At 38.4% G+C, this 26,761-nt stretch overlaps 1 protein-coding gene across 5 annotated transcripts in view; it reads left to right on the plus strand.

The window, feature by feature from the left end:
- The first annotated feature begins 3,925 nt into the window (after window positions 1-3,925).
- Window positions 3,926-26,761, plus strand: part of pot1 (protection of telomeres 1 homolog) — a 64,966-nt gene continuing 42,130 nt past the window's right edge. For 4 of the 5 annotated variants that reach the window (XM_026174765.1, XM_026174767.1, XM_026174768.1 and 1 more), the window contains exons 1-5: window positions 3,926-4,007; window positions 12,025-12,162; window positions 14,833-14,905; window positions 15,979-16,079; window positions 23,783-23,890. In XM_026174765.1, coding sequence (XP_026030550.1) covers window positions 3,951-4,007; window positions 12,025-12,162; window positions 14,833-14,905; window positions 15,979-16,079; window positions 23,783-23,890 — 477 coding nt within the window. In that variant the 5' untranslated portion in view covers window positions 3,926-3,950. The remainder of the gene's footprint in view (window positions 4,008-12,024; window positions 12,163-14,832; window positions 14,906-15,978; window positions 16,080-23,782; window positions 23,891-26,761) is intronic. The other variant, XM_026174766.1, reaches the window with a different exon arrangement.

Genomic DNA, 26,761 nt, shown 5'->3' on the forward strand with positions numbered 1-26,761 from the left:
AATTTGCCAGTAGATCGGTTTGAACCTTAACCAGCAATGAGTTCATGAATTTCTTTACAAATAAAATTTTAACTATTTGAGAAAAAATGATTTATAACCATCTGACAGACATATCATTATGTACAGCTACTTTGAGTACTGCTATTACATAGACCCTTTCTAACTGATTTGATTTACTGAGTTAACTTCAATAATTACTTCCTCCAAATCTCAACATGTTTATTAGACGTCATTCCTACAAGACTGCTCAAAGAAGTCCTACCATGAATTAATGGTAGGATTGATCATATTAATTTACAAATATGATGAGTCTGTTCTCATTACTGGGCCACAGGCCTTTAAAGTGTCATGCTTAAACCATTACTGCCATGGTGCTGGGTCTGGAGGCCCAGTCTATGTGTTTTGATTATTGGAATTCTGGGATTTAGTGGTTTTTCATGGTTTCGTTTTTTTATTTCTTGCTCATTTAGTCATCCTTTTCTAGTTGTTGGGTTTTGTTTCTGTGTCTGTAAGATGTTTGAGATCTAAGAGAGGTGATCAGGGAATCGCAGGCTTCTAAGGGCTCACAGGTTTGGGAATCACAGAGAGAACTGGCTGATGCAAGGAACTGGCAATGATTAAATCTTTGTTCAAGCCTTGAGTAGCCAGCCGAATAGACGATGAACAGCGGGTGAGTCAGGACAGCTGATTACTGACAGGTGAGCTGCTGACAGGGAGACAGAGAGACAGAGAGACCCAAAACGAAGTACAATGTGCACAAACACCAACACAGAGAAGCAGGGAAGTGAGACTCAGGGATCATGACACAGAAAAACGTATTCACACTAAATGTAGGTGCTGTGGACCAAACTGTTCCAGAAACTGCCTCTTAGTGTTGAACTGACAGTAATAAAACTGTTATAGAGCTTTACTTACCGTTACCCTGTGGTGGACTGCTGAGCTGAGATGCATACACAAGGCTTTGTTTGTGTTTCAATATCACAGTTATTTAAATTTACCTAACATCATTATTTATCGAGTGCCTGTAGCGCATCAGGAGGTCATCTACTAGTTGGAATGTTGGTGGTTCTATCCCTGGCTGCTCCAGTCTGCATGCCAAGTATTCTTGATAGAAAGCATCTCAGTGGAGAGAGAAAATAAGGCATAGTGTTTGTATGAATGTGTTTGAATGGGTGAATGAAACAAGTTTTGCGTAGGAAAACTACATAGGAAACAGTCTATTTACTATTTAATTAATGTTGTTCCACAAGCAACACTTAAACTGTCCAAACACTTTGCTGTGAACACATAGCTTTGCAAAATAAAGTTTCTGCAAAGCCGGGAGACATTTTCTGGCAAAAACAAAGAAGCTCAAAGATACCGTTGCTTTTAAAAAAATTTCAGTTGCAGTTCGTTCAGATTTAGCGAGCAGAACTACTCACTTAGATTTAGGTTAGCTTAATAACATTTTTGGCTAACACAGAAACCTGAAAAACAGCACACATTATTGACCTTTTAGTGCATGTAGTAGGAGGGTTTTTCAGTACCATCTAATATTTTTCTGTTTCCCTTATCAGAAAGAAATATAGTCATTTGCTTCAGTATCAGATTTTTCAGAAGACAAATCTTCTATTCCACATCTTATTGCAGTTCTCATACCTCCTTCTCCATCTTTTGAGCTTTACTTCTATCCTACTTCTTGCACCAATAACCCATAGAGCTCACTTTGCATTTCCTTTCATGTACACATGCAGGAGAAACCTGGATGTTAACTTTGGGATGTATCGGAAAGATACCCTAGATATGTCGAACTTACATCATACTACAGGACCAAGCCAAAATACAAAACAGTTGAAGTAAGGAAACTGCAGAATGGATGTGTGGAGAAGGTGACTTGAGTGTGATGATGGAAAATCAAATGCTCAACTTACTTTTATAACTTCCACTTCACTTATTCCTGCCTTTTCTTATTTGTATCCCTTAAATTTCACATGACGTGAAAATATTTGATTGTGATATGTTTAAATTGGAATAAAGTGTCATTTGAATTGTTAATTTTAAATTTGAGTGTTGAAAGCAGCTTGTATTTTAATTGTAAGAGAGTGTGGCTGGAGTGTTCACACACATCTTCAACCTTTCCCTCTCTCTGTCTGTAGTCCCAGCCTGCTTCAAAATGGCCACCATCGTCCCTGTACCCAAATCCTCCACCATCTCCTCATTGAACGACTGGCGACCTGTAGCCCTGACCCCCATCGTGAGCAAATGCTTCGAGAAGCTGGTCAGGGACTTCATCTGCTCTGCACTACCCGACTCACTGGACCCTCTACAGTTTGCATACCGCCACAACAGGTCCACTGATGATGCCATAGCCCTGACACTACACACTGCCCTGTCACACCTGGAGAAGAGAGACACGTATGTGAGAATGCTGTTTGTAGATTACAGCTCAGCATTCAATACCATCGTTCCCTCGAAGCTGGACAGGAAACTGCAGGATCTAGAACTGAGCAGCTCCCTCTGCAGCTGGATCCTTAGCTTCCTGTCTGACAGACGCCAGGTGGTCAGACTGGGCAGCATCACCTCATCCCCCATCACACTGAACACTGGTGCTCCACAGGGGTGTGTACTGAGCCCTCTCCTGTACTCACTCTACACCTACGACTGCACAGCCACTAATAGCTCCAACATCATTGTGAAGTTTGCGGACGACACTACAGTGGTGGGTCTTATCACCAACGGTGATGAGACGACTTACAGGGAGGAGGTCAGCGCCCTGACCCACTGGTGTCAAGACAACCATCTCACCCTCAACGTCGCAAAGACAAAGGAGTTGATAGTGGACTTCCGGAGGTGCAGAGAAGTACACACCCCCATCACCATCAACGGCGCTGCTGTGGAGAGAGTGAGCAGCTTCCGGTTCCTTGGAGTACATCTGGCTGAGGATCTTACGTGGTCAGTACACACAAACAAAACAGTGAAGAAGGCGCAGCAGCGCCTCTTCTTTCTCAGGAGACTGAAAAGATTCGGCATGAGCCCCCGCATCCTCAGGACCTTCTATCACTGTGCCATTGAGAGCATCCTCACTGGATGCATCACCACCTGGTATGGCAACAGCACCGCCTACAACTGCAAAGCTCTCCAGAGAGTAGTGCGGTGCTCTGAACGGATAATTGCAGGTGAGCTTCCCTCCCTCCAACACATCTACAGGAAGCGCTGCCTGAGGAAAGCGGGGAGGATCATCAAGGACTCCAGTCACCCCAGCCATAAACTGTTCAGACTGCTTCCATCAGGAAGGAGGTTCTGCAGCATCCGGTCCCGTACCAGCAGACTGAGAGACAGCTTCTTCCACCAGGCCATCAGACTGCTGAACACGTCATAGACACCTCAGCTTCACTACTGGAACTTCAACATTATGCACTCCATACTGTATATAAATGCCACTTGTTTTGCACATATTCAACTCTGTATATTTTATATATTTTATTATTATTATTATTATTATTATTATTTTTTTTTTTATTTTTTTTTTATTTTTTTTACTATTTAATTTGTAAAAATGTGTACACACACACACACACACACACACACACACACACACACACACACACACACACACGTAGGAGAATATTTAGTATACACATCCAGAAATGCATACACTATTATATATTGTACATATATTTATTAGTTTCAGGTTGGCCATTCTTGTATTTTGCTCGTTTGTGTTGTTGTGTTTGCACATCTCTGTTGCTTGTGGGGCTCGCACACAAGAATTTCACTCGCATGTGCTGTGCCAGTGTGCCTGCACATGTGATGTGACAATAAAAGTGATTTGATTTGATTTGAAGTTTAAACACAATTTGATTTTTGATTTTCTTTTTTTTCAAGACTGACTTTGATTTTGACTTTTCTTATTTTTTCAAGCATTATGTCTTTGATCATGTTTATGCAGTGCCCTGGGTTATTTCCTACGCATGCGCGTAGCAGAATCAGCCTGTCAATTCGAAAGCAAGCGAGGGAAAACTGCTGTGGTAGGTTTTTCACGTTTATTGACAGCGTGTATTATGCTCTTTCATTATAATGACTACTTCAGATTCGTTTTCGGATTTTCTTTTATTAACTTTAATTAGTTTGCAGATAGTTTGTTCGATGGGCGTTTGACGTCGTTGTACTTATGAAAAAGCGTGTGTTGCGAATCACCTTGTTGTTGAATTGTGCTATACAAATAAACTTGCCTTGCCTTACATCATACACAGCACATGCCCAGATGTTTTAATAACAAGCAGACTGCATTCTGGAGTTCGACCGACATCTAAATTAGTAGTATTATTTACGTAAAGAAAAGCAAGTTTATTTAGATCCTCGTTGTCTTCCGCGTGTCCACAACTTCTCAAAGTTTAAGCCATAAACGTGCAGCATTATGTGTCTAATATTATCCGAAATTCCCAGTACGAGGTATATATTTATAAAAAATATATGTATAGTATCTTCTGTTTCATTGCGTTGTTGTCCAGATCAGCAAAATTTAAATTGAAGCATTTCTGAGTGGAGTTTGGTTTGGGGTTATTTGAAAAACAGAACTTATTTCTCGCTTTTCCTTGTTTTCTACCTTAATCCATCAGGTTGCAGGGTCAATAAGAAGTCTTTAATTTTCCTTAAATAAGTGCTAAATGGGTTATGAGTTCGTCTTAAACTGGTTATGGGTTCACGTTAAACTGGATGCTAGCAAAGCTGCTAGTCTTTGTGGTAGTGTTTGCTAGCTAACGACCTCGTTAACAACTTAATTCCCTGTGACATTAGTTGAACGGAAGATAATATTACAGTACAACAGCCCGTTGTCAATACCCAAGTAGGCAAGTTTGTACTTGGTAAGTTCACTTGGAAGTCCAGACTTCCGAGGACTCTACACAAACTTTACAACTGGAAGCGGGGAGTACTTGATGACGTCACAGCTCTGCTCAGCTCACAGTGTGTTTTTACTGCCACCCCCTTAATTTTATTGTGATCAATACTTACAGAAATTCCTCTGATACGCCTAATCACTAGATTTCTTTAAAAACAGTTTATTTAGGAAAGTGTTTTTAATCACTTTGGCAAAATGCTTGGCTATAAAACAGCCATCCATGTGAAATTATTGGGAAAGAGTTCAGTAAAGACTCATTATTTACATTGGTGTGATCTTAGAAGATGGTAATGAACTTTATGCCACTATACTGAAATAAATATTGAATAATCAATATTCATTTTCAAGTAACATACATATTTGTGTAACATACATGTAATTATAATCTTATACACCTCCACCTATTCTTAGTCTTATTCATAACCATTATTTTATTATTATAATTTGCCTTCTAACATCCATAGAATTATATGCTCTTTTATATCATCTATGATCTGCTTCATAGTGTCTAACAAACTTCATACAGTTAAGCATTAAGAGTCCCTACAGGACTGAAGGATAAACTTCATTTCTCTCAATAACACATTTGACCTGTATACATAGCTCACACTATGTATTGAACAGAAAACAAACAGATCAAATGTTACAATTACTTTATATCTTATACTATTATTCCTAGACTCTCAAAACTTACATTAAACAGTAGGTATTAACAATAAAGTTGACTAAATATTAAAAAGATGTAATTTGGTCTTTTCCAAAGAATAAATTTGCAAATATACTGACAGTTCTCCACGGAGACATAAAAATTAAATAAAATACTCAGTTATGAATCTTAACTTTAAGCTCAGGCAAACAGATTTCGCTCAGGGAAAAATGAAACACTGACATAAACCAAACATTGATTATTAGCCATAATTTAAGTGAATTATATATTTTTGCAAATGTTGTGCTCCTCTCATCATGCATATTGAAAAATAGCCTATGCGTACTGGCATTCTTGAAGTAAAGGTGCAAAAATTGCATTTGTTTCTTGTAGAGAGGAAAGCTATGCTCCTTTGCTCCTTGTTTGTCATGAAAACGTGACAGAATTTGAATGTTTGGGAGGAAGAGAAGAGTAAACATATGTACACAATTCGAATGTGGTGTGTTTAAAAAAAAACCCAAAAAGAAAATATGACACTTTTTAAACCTTTTGGAGCAACTCTCACTGGTAAAGACACAACAGACTTTAAACTGTTATATTTTACTGTAGCTACTACTGTAGCTTTATGATATTTAGTTAAGAAATACTAAAATAATTTAGATGGTTAAATTATGACTAAAACCAAATGACACTTTAGTCAAAAGACTATCATTAAAACTAAATTAACATTAGCTGTCAAAATTAATACTACTAACTTGTACAAGAACTGATGACTCAGTGGAAACAAAGAAGCTCTAACTAAGAAGCTCTCTTTAGAGGTTACCTTTTCTGCTGCTCCTGGCAGCAGCGATGACTGTTAAATTAAAAACCAAGAATATACTGTCTGCTTATTCTGTCTCTTTAGCAGTAAGTGGTTCTTCATTGTTGGCTAGCTGCATTGAAAGGGGAGAATCTACCTGTTAACCACAATATTTGGGTTTGTTTATATTGTATATATTTGTTTATAGACATTTTAAATGAGGACTGTGGACAAGAGCTGTTTGAGCGAGTTGTGCGCTAGTGGTTCACAGGACCCACAAGCTGAAGTTCAACACTGTCCCCCTTTTTTGGGGGGTTAATTTTTGGGGTTTGTTTCTGTCTTTTTCACTGAGTTGATTGTTCTGTCACAAGTTAGTTAAGATAAACTAAGTATATTAGCAGCAAACAACCAACCGAGTGATGTCACATTCAATACTGGCACAAACTGGTGCTACAGATGCTCTAAAAATGTTACATTTAACCCTTTTTTAAATCCTAGCTTCATGGACAGTGTTAAATTGATGAGAGTATTTTTAGAGTAAGGGTTCATAGTGTAAATTAGCCTTAATACATGTAGTGTTTCATGGACACTTTAAGATGCACTTGATTTACTGTGTTTTGAGTGGTTGTTACTGTTGTATTGACTTATGACATATGACTGTTCAGTTGGAAGACATTTCTCTTCTCCAGGATACGGACTGTTTCTGTTATTAGCATTTTATTAACTAATGCACTATTGCTTACAAAACATTCCACCAGGTGTGTGGCAGGCAGCATCTTCCTAACTTCAGCCATCTATCGGATTTGACTCCCTTTGGCAGAAGTTTCACATTGGGGAAAATTTGAAGTTGATTACTTTTACAGAAGCATGGGTTGGCTATTAACAGACAATGCTTACATTGTAAGTGCCTTATGATGCACATTTATTGTATTGGTTATTTACTTTTGAGATGGGTAATTATTCTCTGATTTTATTTCTGATTTGAACAACTGTTGATGGAATTACAAATGTAAACACAGCCTATAAGAAATTCTATACTTATTTAATTACATTTGAGTACTTACCTTGTATTTTGTTAATTTTACATTGTCCCTACATTTTAAGAAAAAGAACTGATGACTTATGAGAGAGTGGTCCAAACTGTTTAAAATTACATGGACTATAAAACTCTGAGTCACTGACCTAGGCCTTTAGGTTAGATATGGAATTTTCATTAACATCTACAGCATTATAATGTCTTGTTTTCAGCAGAATAATATTTTTCATAAAGCACAGGGCAAGCTTCAGAATAATAACATGCTCGCTTTTCTTCATTGCAGCCACCAGAGAGTAAAGTGAATAGTGACTAGGCAGTTTAGTAGTTAGTGGTAGTCCCTAATAATAAAACATTCTCAAAGAAGAAACTTTGATAATTTGATAATGTATTTACAAAAGCAGGAGTGCGCCTATATGAACTTGCACATATATGTGACTGTCCCTTTCCCCTCTTTACCACAATGAATCTAAATTTTGTAGCAAACAATGAATAACTGTTCCCATTTTACCTGGTCTTATCACTAAATATTTGTGAAAGAGCAAAAGAGCTCACTCATCCTTTTTTACCCACCTGATGGGAGGAAAAGTAAAGTTCCCCAAGGCTTTTTAAGTGGTGACCACTCGCTGTGCCATAATTTGCATGGTGTGTGTGTCTTGTGACCTGCTGCTGGACATGCTTATGAGACAGTGAGGACATTTTACTTTCATGTGGCTGCAGCTTGATGAAAGTGAAGAAATTAACAATTTTAAGTATTAAAACCAACAAAACTAAAAATTATGTGTATATAAAATTTTAGGGACTTTGTCAAGTGTATGTATAGTTCAGGGCATTTTGGCTTTGGCTTCCTCTGTATAATTAGCTTGTCTCCCCCACAGACATAAGGAGCAGGCCCAAAAAGATATCAGAAAAGTCAAATGAAGATAACATTAATGGAATCATTGTTATCTTTCTAAAAAGACAACATAGTGTGACTGTGTGTCTGTGTTTTTCTTTAATTAAAAAAGAGGAAAGGAAAACTGCTTCTACTGCTGTATTGTCTATATGCTCCCAGCACATAGCTTTCCAACATTATTTTGCTTTAATATACAGTATCACTGTATATGTTTAATATGAAATGAATTAAAAGGGCTTCTCTATATTGTAAATCATATTGTTGAGATTTTTAGATACCCTGGTATAGCCACCTAAGCGTAGGTTGGTCTGCTGCTTTTGAACCTGCTAGCCTCCATCCAGAAATGCTTCTGTCTATTGACCTTGATGTCCTTGACCTGTCTCATGCCAGGTTATTTACCAGCTCAATAACCTGTGCATGCAGTGAGTGTGTCTGTTTCAAAATGGTTTGGATGAGCCACACTGCTGTTTAAATAGTGATTTGAAGCTACATAAATTAAAGCTGAGGCTTGGCACTTTTAATATAGTATTCATTTCTATACACAGATGCTCAAATTTGTTTTTTATAAAGCACATTTAAACGCAACTCACTGACCGAAGTGCTATACAAAAGACAGAATGGATAAAAATAAATGAGTGAAATGATAAGAAAGAAATCAAATGCATTGTAGTAGGTGCTAAACTGATAAAGGCAAATCAGACAGACTCAAATGCCAATGAATAAAAATATGTTTTAAGTCTTAAAATACTGAACGGAGCTGCTAGATGGTTCACTTTAATCATCAGATTGCTGTTTGTTCTTGAATAGATCATTTTAGTTCAATTGCAGCTTTTTTGAGACAGATATCACTTTATACCAAAATTGGGCTAAAAGGGACTTAAAAAGCTTCATAAAGCTCGGAGAACTAAAGAATCTAAAAATTATTTTACTTTTTTGTGACGAATGGCCATTTGATTCATTGTTAATTTAAAAATAATAACTAGAGCAAGTCAGCAATTCAGTGTCTGGTATCAGGTTATACAATGTGTAGTGAAAAATGATTGTTACTGTTATTTTTTATTTAATTTAGATTTTGGTTGTGGAAAAGAATCTTTATGTGAGTTGGCAGGAGTGGATGCGTCCAGTCTTTCCCTGCATGTCCACAGAGAGCCCATGACTCACTACTGGAGTGTAGTTTTAAGTGATTTTTATAAACTGTGTTCTTTCATTGCGATTGTTGTCAACACACTTCATGTGCTCAGCACTCAAAAACGGCTCCTAACTTGATAAAAGCCCCTATAGGATACAGTGTTTGGCTCAGTCATACTTCAGTAAATCACAATGGCTTATGAGGGGGGCCAGTCAGTACCTATATTATACTGTGTGAATACTGAGCATCCTCCCACCCCAGCAGTCATGTATCCAATGCACTTCTGCCACACTCTGTTTATGGTTCAGCGGTGAGCTGGTATTAGGTGGTTCATGTTTGGGGTTTTCAGTGATGCTCTGAGCAATAGGAAGGCTGTTGTCTAGATGGGATGGCAATTCCTACATTTGGCAGGGATCAGCTGTTGTCCCGGTGCAGCTGACTGTTGGCAGCCGGCTGGTGGCCTCTGTGTTGCTTCTTTGTCGGTGAATCCTCCTCCTGTCAGAGCAGACTGAGGATGACTAACAAGAGTAGCTGTATGCAGCTGTCATTATGAACTCATCACAAAGCTGCAGGCCTGTTCTTTCATTTGTAGGAAATAAAAACAACCAACTATTTAAATGCATTTAGTTTATGTAGAAAAGTAAAGGCAGTAATCACTTTTAGGAACATCTCCTCTTGACTTTTATTGTTCTTTTTAGAGGTGATGCTGCATTTGTTGATAGGCTTTATTTTGTTTTAAAATATTATTTTCAATCCAGTTTGGGTTCACTTAGTTTCCAGAGTAATTTTACTCATTTGTTTAGTGTTATGGTTTGAAAAATGGTTGGCTTTGTGGACATTATTTGTTTTTAAGTCTGTTGTATGAAGGTTATTTGTCAGGCTAAGATTTAGGAAAATCAGATTTTTTTTCTAGTTGAAAGTGCTAAATAAGTAACTCAAATAACATCAACCCCTCATAAATTTTACCATTCAAAAGTAGCTGAAAATCTGCCAGCACAGCTGCCACTCCTTGTCTCGCGAGACTGGACGGGTCCTGGCTTAAAGTTTGCTCAGCTTTGTGGCAAAGGATAAAATAACTGCCAATGGGAGTATATGATGCCTGACGTTGCTGGTAAATGGGTGTGAAACGGAACAAGTAAATGCATTTATGAACTCAACCCATTTTGACTTCTAAAATCCGCTATTTGCATACCAGAGTTTGCTTGTAAACCTTGCGTACACCATAAAGAAGAGCGCGCAGTTTACTCTTTGATATTTTTACATGATTTGTAGTGGTGTGCAGCATTAACCAGTTAAATAAAAATTATGGACTATTTTTTGGTGTTTGAACTAGAGGTGGGAATCACCATACATCCCACGATACGATATTATCACAATACTTAACGCACAATACGATATTATTGCAATTTTTTAAAATATTTTGTGATATATATTCATTTTCTCTAATATCAAAGTCTCACACTCAGTCTTTCTCTCATTTCAGTCAGTTTTATTGTTGACAAACTGAACGGTTTGTATTACAGTCTAGTCCAACTTAACTGAATGCAACCATCTGGTATAGCTATTCTGAACTATGCAATTTATGAAAACTATGCAGCCCATTCAGCAACTGAAGAATTTGAAAGTAAATTAAAACAAAATATAATTTTACATTAAATAAAAAAGTTTTAAACTTAATTAAGATAAAACATGTCTTAAATTAAAATAAGTAAACTGTCATGTTTATTGCTGCCAAAAAACAAGTTAAACACATTTGGACAGTGTCAGGATTCTTGCTCAGAAAAAGGATCAACATGCTCTGAAGTCAGAGCATGTTCCAGTCCACAAAAACTTTTTTGTAACAAAATATCGATTTCTGCTGTCCCTGTATCGATACATGATTAGCAAACAAAATATCATGATACTACACAGTATCGATTTTTTCCCCCACCCCTAGTTTGAACTGAGTTGCCAGATGAGTAGCCCTGCCACAGGCCAGGCTGATGAACCTACAGGTGTAGGTGAGCCTGTGAACACAGAGCAGCTCTGAACTCATGAATAAATCACTCATCCTACACTAATTCAGGCCTCAAGCTCCACCCCTTGGGTTTAAATCAGAGAGTTTTATTTGATGGTGTTTTTTTACCCTTGTTGAGTTTCCACCTGACTGAGCAGTTGAGCACACGCTCTGCTGAACAGCTCGTCTGCCTTGCAGGCTGTTCCTGCTTTGCTGTCTTCTCTTGGTTAGGGTACCACCAAGGGACTCGCCAGTCAAATGTGCTTGAGATAAAACTAACCAGCTCTGACATGAAGCAGCATGTTACCTGCTATGAACAGGGCCAATACTTTTCCTGGGTTTTTCTCTGAAATGCCTAAAAGATTTGAATCCTTCTGCTGTACTGTTGACATGGATCTGGTGGTACCTGTCACAGGTATGTTCAGGTAATGAGTTGTCTGTGGTAGAGGAAGGTTCAACCAGACTTTAAACAAACTGATCACACAGTGGATCAGTGTCTGTCAGCTGCTGCGGGTTCTATATTCTTGGGCGGATGACACATTCAGGTCTGAAGCTGCTGACATTCACTTTTGTCAACTGGATTGGTGGCAGACTGGAATTATACTAAACTTGTCCTTTTTTATTTTATTTAATTTTTTCTATCTCAGCCTCTCAGGTCTCACCTTGATGTCATGCCTGTCCATGTGCTGTTGGAGGGTACGGGGCCTCAGATACCAGCACATCTGACCAGGATTCCCATCTCTCTCATCACCACCAGCACAGATGTCACAGACAAAATAGTCAAGGTCTGTTACAGCAAGCCTAAAAGCAAAATATATAAAGTGCCCATGAACGTGTGTGTGTGTGTGTGTATGTACACAAATAAGATCTGTGTGTCCCAAGCAATAATGGCTTTGTACTGCTCTAGCAGAATGAACATTGTGTGATGATGGTAAATGGCCTGGTTCTTATATAGCACTTTTCTACTCTACCTGAGCATCTCTCATTGTCACAAGCACTTTTTTTCTACATCACATTGCATTCTGTCTAACATTCATACTCCGATGAATGCATCCGGTTAGTATCTTGCCTAAGGCATGCAGACTGGAGCAGGGATTGAACCGCCAGCCTTCCAAGTAGCTGCTTTAACTCCATAAATACAACCACCCAGACTCACCCAGTATAAAAACCTGCAATCTTAAAGATTACATAAAGGAGTTGACATCGTTTGTGCGCAAAGCATGTATAGTCCTAACTCTGGAAAGTGTATTAATGTAACTAATAGACTTGACCTGGAAGTTGCATCTGAATTTATTCATATGTGCATATATCAGTGTTTTATATCTATTTAAATTTTTATGATTGTGGCTCATGAAAATCAAAAATCAAGTATCTCAGATTATTAGAATATTTCCTTATATAAACCAGAAATGGATTACAATATAGAAATGTCAAATTTCTACAAAGGAGTATCAGGGCCACTTTAAGAAAAGAATATTATTGATCATTTTGAGAATAAATTCAGTTTAGTTGTTAAAGTTGAGTTGTAAAGTTGTAATTCTATTTCAAGAAAAAATGCTATATTAAAAAAAGTCGAAATGCATAGATTACTGTTGTTGTTGTTTCAAGCCAAACTGCCAGGGGCGCTATAGCCTCTACAAAATGCCTTGTGTGTAGAGAGTTAGTGAAACAAATTGATCAGTCGTCTTGTGATACAACATAAATATTCTTTATTGCACAAGGTGTAACCATTGATAGCCTTGCATCTGTCCACTGCCAGCCATTTCATTTTGGACAAATTCTCTCTTCTAATTTTGTGTGTGTGTGTTCCCCCCCCCAATCTGACCAGGCGCAGCTTTTTAAACCATCTTTTCAACGTCCATATATTGATCACTACAATATGTTTGTGTGCTAAAAGAGAAATCATTTCCTTTCTTGTTACTAAAACTGGTTCTGAAGTAAGATTAACTCAGAGAATGTAACCGTGGTGGCTTATGTTGGAAGAACAGCTGTAATCTCTACATTTTCTCTTTTTTCTCAATAGCATTTCAACTTTAATCTCAAAATGATCAATGACACTTCCCCGCTGTTTTTCTTTCCCTTTTTCTTTCTCCCTTTTCTTTTCCCCAGTGAAATCTGTCCCGTGTTTAGCAAGTGAAAATAAAATAAAAAAAATCAATAAAAGCAAAGGTGAATCAAATAGACCATTACGGCAAGGCTGGGATGGTCCATTTGGTAAAGTAAATCCATTGGGCATCTTTCTTTGCCTTTAGACAATAATTCTGATGGCAAAAGAGCCAAATGCGACAGGCGAAAAAAAAGAAAAAAAAAACAAAAAAACATCAATGACAATGTTTTTGTGTTTTTTTGTTCTTTTTTAAATTGTGACCCTAAAGCTGTCTGTATGTTCATCTATATACTTGCTACTTGGTTGGGACTCCTTTTCTACAAATATCTACCTCAGTGTGGTGTGCCATTACCTTGTGGCACAGCTGAGATGTTACTAAAGGCCACGTTGCTTTGATAACGGCCTTTAGCTCTTCTTTATTTTGAAGTTGACATTTACTCATCTTCCTCTTGACAGTACTCCATAGAGGCCCTGTGGGGTTTAGGTCATGCAAGCTGGCTGACCAGTCAGGGTAACAACATGGTAGATATGGTAGAAGTTTTGGCACTGTGGGCAGGCACCAAGTCTTGCTGGAAAATGAAGTTGGCATTTCTATAAAGCTCAAATCATCACAGACTGTGGAATTTTGACACTGAATTTCAAACACCTTGGACTCTAAGGTGAGAAAATAGACTGTTGCTCAGTGGTTCAAAGGCTTTTCAGATAAAAGTAAATTGTACCTCTTCAATCTTCACCCAGACTCCAGGACCTTGATTTAGAAACAAAATCTACAAAGATACTTGATATTAGGAATGCAACAGTGGTAGCTCCTTTCCTGAAGAAGCCCCTTTCTGTACGTGGTGGTTCATGATGCACTGACACCAGCCTCGGTCCACTACTTATGAAGCTTCCTAGTTTCTTGAATTGACTTTTCTTGACAACCCTGTCAAGACTGAAATCATCTCTGTTGCCTTTTGACCTTTTCCTAGCACACACTTCTCTTCCAGGCATGTTTCAATCAAAATGCTTTGATATAGCACTCTGCCAACAGTCAACTATAATGAGAAATAATTTGGAATTATTAGAATTAAAGAAAATAAATGAAATGTATATAGATAAGGTGACAAGTTCAGAGTGCATTTTTCTCACTTTCTAGCTTCCAGTCCCCATCTTTTCATGATTTAGAGCACAGCAGTGATATAAGCACAATCACCTTTTGTCCTCTGGCCCATTTCTCAAGGTCTTATTAACATTTCTTGGTTTTCAGATTTGGCTTTGATATATTGACAGGAAATTTTGCAGAACGTCAGTCACAGCAAAATGCTTTTGAGTTCATTTTCACATCAGGATTTTTTTTTTCAATTTACAGGGGAAAGTGGTTCACAAGGGGCCGCTAGTGCCATTGAACAATGACAGTTTTATCCTGAAGATGGTCATCCAAGGTAATGTTTAAACAAGTATTAGCTGTCCGTCAATAAATTCAAATATGTGTGTGTTTTGTCATGCCTTTACTTACGGTTCCCATTACCTTCCATGTGTTTATGATAATGTGGTGGTTGGTTATCATGTCAAAATTTAGTTTCGTTTAGAGAGACTTTTGCACTCGACATTGTGTATATAAGTGTTTGCGTTTTATTTTATTTTTTTCATTTTATAATTTGTTTTTAAGTAAGACACTGTTTAATTACATCTGACTAAACAGATTTCTTGTGTTGTCCAGCAGTCGATTCAGAATACGAAGAAATTTAGTTTATTATCGCACACACCAAAGAGAACTAGTATACCCTCTTTAGGCATCTATTACAATAGTTTCCCAGTGTTAGTTATAACTAGTAATTCAAGTAGCCTAATAGTGTAGCTCTAGCTATAGTTGCTGTACATAATATAAACTATCAACTGAATTTTACCATGAGACCCATGTTCTTCATCTTTCACTGGGCCTGAGTTCAGTGTTCTCATTTGGAAAAGAGTGGATTTGCTCACTTAGGGTTTTGAAGTTTCTGCCTCAGGCGGAGGAGTCCACATACATTATCTCAGCTTCCTATTCATGTGTAGAGGAAGAGTGGAACAGAAGATTGAAAAATGGTTTGATGCAACTATATGAATTTGGTAAAGAGCAGAAAGCAAAGCTGTGAATTTACAGGTTGATCAGTGTTACTACTGTCACCTTTGCCCACAAGCTGTGGGCATTGACCAAAAGAAAAACAATGCAGATGGAAGCAGTAGAAATAAGTTTCTTTCAAAGTGTGTCTGGACTAACCTAAGCGTTGGGGTGAGAAGCTTGCCCATTTGTAAGCGGCTCAGAGTAGAGCTACTGCTCCTCCACATCACAAGTTGAGGTGGCTTGATCATGAGATTAGGACACCTCCAGAATGCCTCATAAATGTGGTGTTTCAGGCATAGCCAAGGACTATTGGCTTTTGTACTTAGACTGCAGCCCCTGCAACTCGACCCCTTGAATTTACCTTTGCCCTTATCCTTTCCAGTTTTAACACATTCGTATGATGTTTTCCAGAAGAAGATTCCATGCTGAACAGCTCATCTCAGAACTCATCTGTCAATGTTGTTTTGTTTGGATCACTGGCCAAGAACTTCAGTCAGTCTGCCAACCAAGGGGTAGGTCTCTGAATTAGGGCTGTGCAATATGACCAAAATCTCATATCCCGATATAAGAATTCGATAACGATATAAATCACAAAAATGTAACATTTTCTGTAAATTCTGTGAATCTCGGGCAGCTCGACTTGCGGGAAGTGTTTCCAGCTGCGCGTCATGTAGCTGGAGTCGAGTGTTTTAACCGATGCATGAAACGATACATTTTTAGACATAAGTTGTAACAGCCGCCGTTTTCTTTGTGAGTATTTATTACACGGCGTGCTGCGGGGAAAAGCCTGTTCTAACGTTTGAGTCTAAGGTTTATTTTTTACCACCTGGCGGCTCTTTTTTACTTCTCATCCGTAAATAATCTGCTCTTTCACGTGATTCAGTTTATTTTGAAAAGTCTCAACAGGATCTTGAGCTTTATTATGAAAGGTTTATGTGGAACACAAACAAGCGGAAACGCGATGTTGTTACCGTCATTGTTGCTAACAACAACACATAAAAACAGGCGCTTGTCTGTCAGTAGTGTGGTTATATAAAATATAAGAGAAAGAGAGAACTTTAAGAAATTAATATAGCCACTACAGTGATCATCAAAACGATGAGAAAATATTGCCGTAAACATTTTATTTTGCGACACCACGAAACAAGCGATAGCGTAAAATGAAACGATAGATGTTTTTTTTATCGTCATCCGATATATATCAAACAGCCCTACTCTGAATCTTCAAAACTAAGTCATTTTAGACTTTTGTCTTCACAAAGCATCAAGGCTGAATGAGATGGAGTAATAAATGTTGCATTTTAAAGTTTGTATTATTTACTAGGGGTGGGGGAAAAAATCGATACTGTGTAGTATCGTGATATTTTGTTTGCTAATCATGTATCGATACAGGGACAGCAGAAATCGATATTTTGTTACAAAAAAAGTTTTTGTGGACTGGAACATGCTCTGACTTCAGAGCATGTTGATCCTTTTTCTGAGCAAGAATCCTGACACTGTCCAAATGTGTTTAACTTGTTTTTTGGCAGCAATAAATAATAATAATGGATTGGATTTATATAGCGCTTTTCAAGGCACCCAAAGTGCTTTACAATACCACTATTCATTCACTCTCACATTCACACACTGGTGTAGGCAAGCTACGGTTGTAGCCACAGCTGCCCTGGGGCAGACTGACAGAAGCGAGGCTGCCATATCGCGCCATCGGCCCCTCTGGCCAACACCAGTAGGCAAGTAGGGTAAAGTGTCTTGCCCAGGGACACAACAACCAGGACAGAGAGCCCAGGGATCGAACCGGCGACCTTCCGGTTACAGATGCGATTCCCTAACCCCCTGAGCCACGGTAAACATGACAGTTTACTTATTTTAATTTAAGACATGTTTTATTTTAATTAAGTTTAAAACTTTTTTATTTAATGTAAAATTATATTTTGTTTTAATTTACTTTCAAATTCTTCAGTTGCTGAATACCGTACAGTTGCATACCGTATTATCACGACCATAAGACGCACTGTACTAAAAGGCGCAGTCTCAGTTATGTGTGCCATTACTGTATTTAACACACACATAAGGCGCACTGGACCATAGGGCGCATACAAGTACCGTATGCGTATTTAAAAATAAAGCGGGAGCAAACCTGAGTTCGGTACCTTACTCACATTTTTATTACCAGTAATCGTCATCATCAACAACAGACAAGCATACAAGTGTGCGTATTTAAAAATAAAGCAGGAGCAAAACAAAGTTTGGTACTCACATTTTTATCATCAATCAAACCCATCAAAGTCCTCATCCTCTGTGTCTGAATTGAACAGCTGCGCTAAATCTCCATCAAACATGCCAGGTTCACTTTCTTCACTGTCAGAGTCACTTTCCGTGCCGTGCGGCTCCTCGGAAACGATGCCGGCTTTTGCGAAAGCTCGAACAACAGTGCCAGCAGACATGTTAGCCCAAGCATCTACAATCCATTGGCAAATTGTGGCGTAACTCGCCCGGCGCTGCCTTCCACTCTTAGTGAAACTGTGGTCTCCATCGGTCATCCATCGCTCCCAGGCCGCTCGCAGCCTTACTTTGAACGGGCGGTTCACACCGATGTCCAGCGGTTGGAATTCCTTTGTCAGGCCTCCCGGAATGACAGCAAGCTCACAGTTCCTTTGTTTCACTAGTTTTTTCACATCGGCTGTGAGATGGGCACGCATAGAGTCACAGATTAAGAGCGATGGTGATGTGTGGAAAAAACCACCTGGTCTCCTTACATACACCTCCCTCAGCCACTCTTTCATCATTTCCTCATCCATCCAGCCCTTTTCATTTGCCTTAATGATGATTCCTGCTGGAAACTTCTCTTTAGGCAAAGTCTTTCTCTTAAAAATCACCATAGGCGGCAGTTTCTGTCCATTAGCATGGCAGCCAAGCACAACAGTAAAAGAAGACTTTTCGTGCCCCGTTGTGCGTATCGCTAGCGTGCTGGTCCCCTTCTTCTCCACAGTGTGACTCACCGGGATGTCAAAAGTGAGCGGTACCTCGTCCATGTTTGTGACGTGGCTGGGCTGGATGTTTTTGTCGCCGATGTGTTTGCTGCAGTAGGAGCAGAAGATGGCCAGCTTTTCCTTATAATCCGCTGGAAGTTGCTGCGCTACCGTAGTCCTGGTCCGGATGGAAAAATGGCACCGTTTCATAAAAAGTGAAAGTGAAACTGCTTTTAGCCGAATGGTGACCGTCGAAACGCTTCTCCCACTCGTTCTTTGCTCGATGATCCACCGCTCGAGTCTTTCCTCCAACTCGGGCCACCTCGACTTATGTCCGCGGAAACTCAGCTGCGTTTTCTTGACCTGCCGGAGCTTGTTTTCTAGCTTCCTCCATTTGCGAACCATCGATTCGTTAATCTTAAATTCTCTCGCCGCTGCTCGATTTCCATGTTCCTCCGCATAGCTGATGGCCTTCAGTTTAAACTGTGCTTCATAAGCCTGCCTCTTTGCCATTTTCAGGGTTGCGCCCACACTTCACCCTTTAGCGTTCTCATGGTGTTCTCTACTACGTCCTCCTTACAACACACAGGGCGCACTGCGCTATAGGGCGCGCCGTACTTTTTGAAGAAAATCTAAGACTTTTAAGTGCGCCTTATGGTCGTGAAAATACGGTAGTTTTCATAAATTGCATAGTTCAGAATAGCTATACCAGATGGTTGCATTCAGTTAAGTTGGACTAGACTGTAATACAAACCGTTCAAGTTTGTCAACAATAAAACTGACTGAAATGAGAGAAAGACTGAGTGTGAGACTTTGATATTAGATAAAATGAATATTGATAAAGTTTACCTTTATGTACAGAATCTGAATATCGCAAAATATTTAAAAAAATTGCAATAATATCGTATCGTGCGTTGAGTATTGTGATAATATCGTATCGTGGGATGTATGGTGATTCCCACCTCTATTATTTACATTGAAAAACTAAGGAGTGGTTTTGTTAGAAACATCTAAAAAAGCCAGCACAGTTCTGGAAAAACATTCTTTGTACAGATGAAATCAAGATCAACCTCTACTAGAATGATGGCAAGAAAAAAGTTTGGAAAAGGTGTAGAACAGCTCACGATCCAAAGCATACCACATCATAAACACAGCGAAGGCAGTGCGATGGTTTGGGCATGTATGGCTGCCATCGACACTAGTGTTTATTAACCCTTTCATGCATAGCGGTCACTACAGTGGACAGCTATTCAAAGACTGTTTTTATTGTACTTGTGTCAGTGTTGATGGTATACTTGTACATAAACCACTACATTGGACACTGATGTGTCACTCAATACCCTGCCATCCACTGGTCGTTTAATGTTACTATAGATATATGACATGTTTCATTGTAATTATTGTTATTTAATCCCTAATTATTCATCTTTTCATGGCTAAAGATGAGGTTATCATAAATCATGCATGAAAGAGTTGATGATGTGACACAGGACAGAAGCAGCTGAATGAATTCTGAGGTGTCTGTCTGACATACTGTCTGCTCAAATTGAGCTAAATGCAGTCAAATTGATAAAGGAGTTTCATTATACAGATGAACAATGTCCCAAAACATACAGCCAAAGCAACCCATGAGTTTATTAAAGCAAAGTAGTGGAATATTCTTAAATGGCCAAGTCAGTCACCTGATCCCAACTGAGCATTTCACTTGTTGAAGGTTAAACTTTCGATAGAAAGGCCCAGAAACAAACAGCAACTGAAAGCCGCTGCAGTAAAGGCTGGCAGAGCATTAGAAAGGAGGAAACCCAACATCTGGTGATGTCACTGAAATGAAGGGATTGTGTTTAAAAAATTGCTTTAGTTCCCCACATTTTTGGTGCAATCTTTTTGTCCAGCCCAGTGAATTAAAGCCAAACCGCAACTGCATCTGAGTTGTTTACCTAAAATTTACTGTGTTAATGTACAGAATCAAAATTAGAAAAAAGGGATCTGTGTCCAAATATTTAACTGTATATTTGCTATTTCCAGTCAGTACTGTTTGCCAGTGTTACAAGTGGCTCTACTTTGCAACAAAATTGGGAGGCCACACAACTAAGTTACGCATTAACTATTTTATTTGCAAAAGGTAGAAACGGGTCATAAATCAGTAAACAGTGGTGAGGTGTTTGCTTGAGGGTCTATCAGACTGGGAGGCTGTTTACCATGTGAGGAGCAGCAAGAGAAAAACATGTCAGTGCTTTATAATGGCCTTTATTATTAGCTCCTGATGACAACCAGTTGGCTAGAAATTCCTCGTTCCTTCCATGAGTGACATAACCTAACAAAATAGATTAGGAGGCTCATCACACCATTTAGAAAAAAATGTTAAAATAATGTTCACATCAAATGTCTTCACGAAGTCTAAGGAACACAAGCCATATCGCATTTTTGACCAAAAAGATTTGGCTTTGGTTTTATTTGAGCTGTTCTAGCTGTTATTAGTGAGTTGTTATTAGTCTTTAGTGAACACTTAAATGCAGGGTTTGGGATTTGCCAATGATTGCCACAACTGTGAGAGACCAAATGAAACTATCCATAATAATATTTTTTTTGTTATTTCTGAAGTTATTCAATTTATCTATGATGTTACTTTATAAAAAAAAATACTTTTATTCATTAAAGACTAACCCCTACAGTAAATACATTTAAGGAATACTGGCAGATGATTGGTTTAGAAACTGCCGACCCTCACCCATCTTTTATCTTGGTCTAATTATTATGATTAATCACTGGCTCTCCCATACAATGTCTTTTGTCCTGTCTTCCTCTTCTCACCGCCAACCGGTCGTGGCAGATGGCCGCCCCTCTCTGAGCCTGATTCTGCCAGAGGTTTTTTCCTGTTAAAAGGGAGTTTTTCATTCCCACCAAAGAGAGGGTGTTCAATACCCTGCTCATTTGAAACTAAGAACTGACACTTACAGAGTGTTGAATGAGGAACAATTTTTGTAATGAGTTGTATTATGTTATTTCCAAATGGAAATTAGGGCTGGGCGATATGGTCTAAAATCCATATTGCGATATAATTTGAAGCACGTGCGGTTACGATATATACCGCGATATATTCTTTTCTTCTGTATAACGTATTTTCCACACTATAAGGCACACTTAAAATCCTTTAATTTTCTCAAAAATCGAGTGTGCCTTATGTGTGAATTCTGGTTGTGCTTACTGACCTCGAACCGATTTTTGACGTGCAGAAATCTGTTTAAAAATGTTTTGATGGATTGTCAGAGCATTACGGCTGCCATAGTGAGGAGCTTCGCGGAGTAATCTGGGTCCAAAACTCCGTCCGCCCCAGGTCCCAAAGTCAAACGAACACTGAGAGTTAAAAAGTCTAAATTCTTCCATCTTTAGTAAAATCATCAGCATTGCTGCTTTACCAGGTGTAACAATTAAGTTTAACATCCATGCATCCATGAAAACAGAATTTATTAAATTTAACGGAGTTACAAGTTAACGGGAAGTTAGCTTGCTAGTTTCCACCTAAACATGACATACCATGTTCTGACTGAGAGATTTTTGAAACTAATTAAAACGTTCAGCTCTGATACCACTTCCAAAATAATGAAGACAGAAAACTAAACAGCAGTGGCGTTTCCAGGGTTACTGAAGTTGGACTACCTGGTATATAATGTTGTGCTAAGTGATTGCTAGCGACACAGCTACGTTAGCATAACATTAGCACAGTGAAGCTGGAGGATGAACACCAACTTTTTTTTTTCCACTCATTAAAAGTTAACGTGAGGGATTCTGGTGGTCAGGGACAAATGCAATTGCATAGCAGGATGCTGTACACGGGCCAAACTTCAGTCAGGAGAACAACTGAGATTATTCATCCACAATACGAGGTTAGTTATTAATATACTGCAACAACATGGGAATAGAGCAGCTGCGAGAGAATTCAACATTAATGAATCAATGTTACGGAAGTGGAGGAAGCGCAGTTTTTGCCTTTCCCCGTATTTCAAAAGTGCTTCATCTCTTTGCTATGACTGTCGATCGGCATAATTTGCAGATGATAATGGTTTTACCTGCTGCGATGCTTTCGATCAAAACAGGCACAGCGTGATGGCATCATCAACATGCCCTATCACGGTATAGTCAAAATCTCTATCATTGGCCAAATTTATATCGTTTCTATCGTACATCGTTTCTATCGCCCACCCCTAATGGAAATTATAATTTTCTTTCATAAAACCTGTTACTTAAATGTGTAATGAGCTGAGGGGCATTCGTGTGATTTGTGGATGAATATAAAATTATTTCTTTTTTGTTTTGATTAGCTGAATCACTTTGCACATAGAGTATTTGAAGAAATCAGTGGTGAGTTGTGTTTGTGTCTTTGATTGGTTGAAGTAATGGAATCTTATGCTCTAAAAAATACAATAGTATAAAGTATACGTTATCAATGTTATCTTATGAATTTTATTTTATTGTAATAACAAATATTTGCAAAGAGCAAAGACTTGTCATGTCTCCAGGACATGTCTCCATTTGGTAATATTAAAGACTGGATTTTAACACTTTAAATAGCTTTAAAGAGTAGACTTTAATGGTGAGTTCTGTTCTGTTCACCTGATTAGTTCCTCACGTTTCAAGTGTAACACTAAAATATCTCGGTTAGCTCCTGTCAGTTTTGCTCCAGCTCACTGTGACAGTCTGCTATGATACTGTACTGTATAACATCTGTGACATTTTTGCAGAGTTGAATTTGTTTGTGTCCAGGGCAGAGACATTGAGTACATCAACGATAATCCTCCCCAGCTGCATATCACTATGTTTTTGGTTTCCTCACAGTAGCATTTTCATGGAACTCAAAGCTCCCATAAAGCTTGTTAAAGGCTGGAAGTCATCACAGCTTGAGCTGTTGCACTCAGCCATATATCCCAAAGATTTTGTCAGGCTGTGTCTCTGTAACATGATTATTCAGAGTATCTGCTGTCCCCTTGTCAGCCCTGAGGGGAGGCTTTGAAGCCATATTGGGGTAGCTGACATGCCAAACAAAAGACAATCTACACTTTTCTCACCAGCTTATCATCTGTGGGATGTGTTGACGTCTTGCTCCCAACACAAAAGTCTCTCAGGGCACAATATTTGCTGCTCCAATTCTCCCTCTGGAAGAAAAGTTGCATGATTTGTCTCTCAGCTCTCTGGGTTTAAATTTCTGATTTCTCCTGTTATTGTTTTTTTAATCTTGTGTTTTCTTACAGGATGTAGTGGTGGCCTCTGGCTTCACTGTGGGCAAATCTCCCACAGTTCATAAGGACAATCTGCACCCCTGTAACCTGCTGCTAACAGAAGATGGAGCCTGCATTTATGTAAGGACCAGTAACTAATATAATGTATACATTAGCATTAGGCATTAATGCAAAAATTCTGTTTCATATTCACAATTTGACAGTTCTTTGATGCTCCCTGTCTTTAATTTATTCTTCAGAACTTTTTATATATGTTGACTCATATATTTTCGTGTTTAAAAAGCAACACTAATCATCCCTACATCAATTTTCTTAACTACTTGTCCAATATATGGTTTTCGAGGGCTGAAGCCTATGTCAGCTGACATTGGGTGACAAAAGTAAAAGGGACTAATGTAACAAAAAATTAAAAACAAAATATATATATATATATATATATTATAAAATTATTTTTAAGTTCAATAACTCCATGATGTTTCATCATAAATAATCAAGATTATAATATTAACTGAAACAGGGGTCGGCAACCTTTCTGATGATGAGTGCCATTTAAAATTTCCTCTGAAGTCAATGTGCCATATGATTGCATTAGCAATAAATTTAATAACGCTCTGTCTTAACAGTTACACACTATATAGAACCACTTTATAGAATTATATTTGTTCGCAGATGTTGGCAGCTATCAGCGAATAGTTATCAGCTGTTTTGAAACAAAAAAAAGACACTTTTTATCCATAACAAAGACTCCATAACAGCAAATGAACTGTACAACAGAAAATATGAATGCTATTTATGGTCTCCTCACAACAATGATAAGAAAAATAAACTGGGCCAATATGGCATGTTTGTTAATACACTCTGATCTCTGGTCTCCCACTCAGAGACTCAGGTCTCCAAGTGTCCAGCATTCAGACGGCTACCTGAGGACACTCATGTGAGAGAAAATCTGCTCACACAGATATGTAGAGCCAAATACTGTCAATAAGGCCTCTGCAATGTTCTGAAGACAGTTAAACTTGTTAGGTAGTGATGCACAGCAGGTGAAAATGCAGCTCCATGAACATGCACAGCTGTGGATTCCAGCTGCTTCGATGTTGCATTAACTGGCATTAACTCAGCCAGTTAATGCGAGACAAATCTAACTGCTCATTAAAGATTTCTGGTTTGATCAGAAAATAAAATATTGGTCCATACACCTGAAAGTTCCAAAAACATCTTGTGAATTCTGTCTATGGATGTATCTCTGTATTTCCGTGGTGCTGATGCTGTGCTGAGCGGAAAGCTCCTGAAGCATTTGAAGTGTCGAAATGTGGAAAGCTAACAACGTCCCTCTCACCAGTAGGCTAAGTGATTTTTAGCCAATTACAAGTTGAATCTGGTACTTGGGGTTGTTAGTTAAGATACCGTCATTAAGAAGAGGCACAACTAATGTGTCTATGCGAGCTAATTTGCGATGTGCACCGCTGGCGCGGCCAATTATTTTTTAATGCACCTTCTCAGATTAATTCACTGTGTGTGAAAAATCAGCCCGGGCATTTTGACTAAAGACTGGCCCACCAGGTATTAAAACCATAAAGCCTTTGTAACTACTTGTTTAAACCAGGTAAAATGGATAGGGTGTTTTTAGAATGGGGGGAAAAGGGATTGAAATACATTGAGGACTTATATACAGATGACAAATTTATGTCCTTCCTTCAACTTCAAGAAAAGTTTCAATTACCTCAATCACATTTTTTTCGTTATCTTCAAATAAGGAATTTTGTTCAACAAAACTTTTCAGACTTTCCACTGAAGTCACGAAGTTATACTTACTTTGATATAATTCGGAAAGCAGATTTTAAACATTTGATATCTCAGTTTGTTAAGTGCTTTACAATCCCAGTTGATTCCGACCGAATTAAGAAAACATGGGCTGAAGACCTCGGGGTCCCTCTGTCGGAAGACCAATGGTCAAATTGTTTGTCCAATATTCAGAAAGGCTCAATAAATGCCAGATATAAACTAATCCAGTTTAAAGTCATTCATAGACTACACTTTTCTAAACTTAAACTTAACCGGATCTATAATTCTGTATCCCCCTTATGTGACAGATGTAAAGTCGGTGAAGGTTCCCTTGCACATTTATTTTGGCATTGCCCGGTTTTGAATGCTTTTTGGAGCCGGATTTTTATGTGGTTTTCAAACCAATTTAGGAAAAAAGTACCACGTGATGGTACATTGGCTATACTTGGATCATTTGCATCAGTCGAATCTTTTTCCTTTTCACAAAAACAGATAATTACAATGGGTATGCTGGCTGCAAAGAAACTTATTCTTTTACAGTGGCGGTCTTCTTCGGCCCCGTGTTTTAACAGGTGGCTTAATGAGATGGTGTCTGTGGCCAGGGTGGAGCAGATAAGATTTGATAGAGAGGGGAAACTGGCGAGTTTTTGTATGATTTGGCAACCATTTCTAGAATTCTTAAAAAAATAACTGATCATAATTCATGCCTCACACTCCGCGTGAATTATTTTATTTTATTTTTTTTGTTTTTTTGTTTTTTTCTTCCTCTTCTTTTTCTTCTTTTTTCCTTTCTTTTTTTTTCCTTTCATGCTTATAAGTTCACAAATGTTAAAAACAGTAATTGTTCTTGGTTGATTTTGTATAAGCATGTTATGTTTAATTTAAATGCAAAAATAAAATGTAAGAAAAAAAAAGCCATAAAGCCTTTGAATGAAAACAAACACTGTTGTGACAGGGATGTACAGTCTTGTTGGTATATGTATGATTTCTCTACATTTTACATCAGATAAAAACTTTGGTTGTAAGCTTCAGATAATTATTTAATAACATTTTAAATGAGAATAAGAAAGAAAAGTATTTCTTTGTGCCCCCCTTTCCCCGTTAATGCCCTACCTGGCCCCCTGGCAAAACTTTGCTAGACCCGCCCCTGCACAGTTACCAGCTGTCAGCTACTTAGAAACAGATCCTGGTGTTATTTGTCTCTCAGAA

This window comes from Astatotilapia calliptera, chromosome 7, assembly GCF_900246225.1.
Source record: "Astatotilapia calliptera chromosome 7, fAstCal1.2, whole genome shotgun sequence".
NCBI classification, from domain to species: domain Eukaryota; kingdom Metazoa; phylum Chordata; class Actinopteri; order Cichliformes; family Cichlidae; genus Astatotilapia; species Astatotilapia calliptera.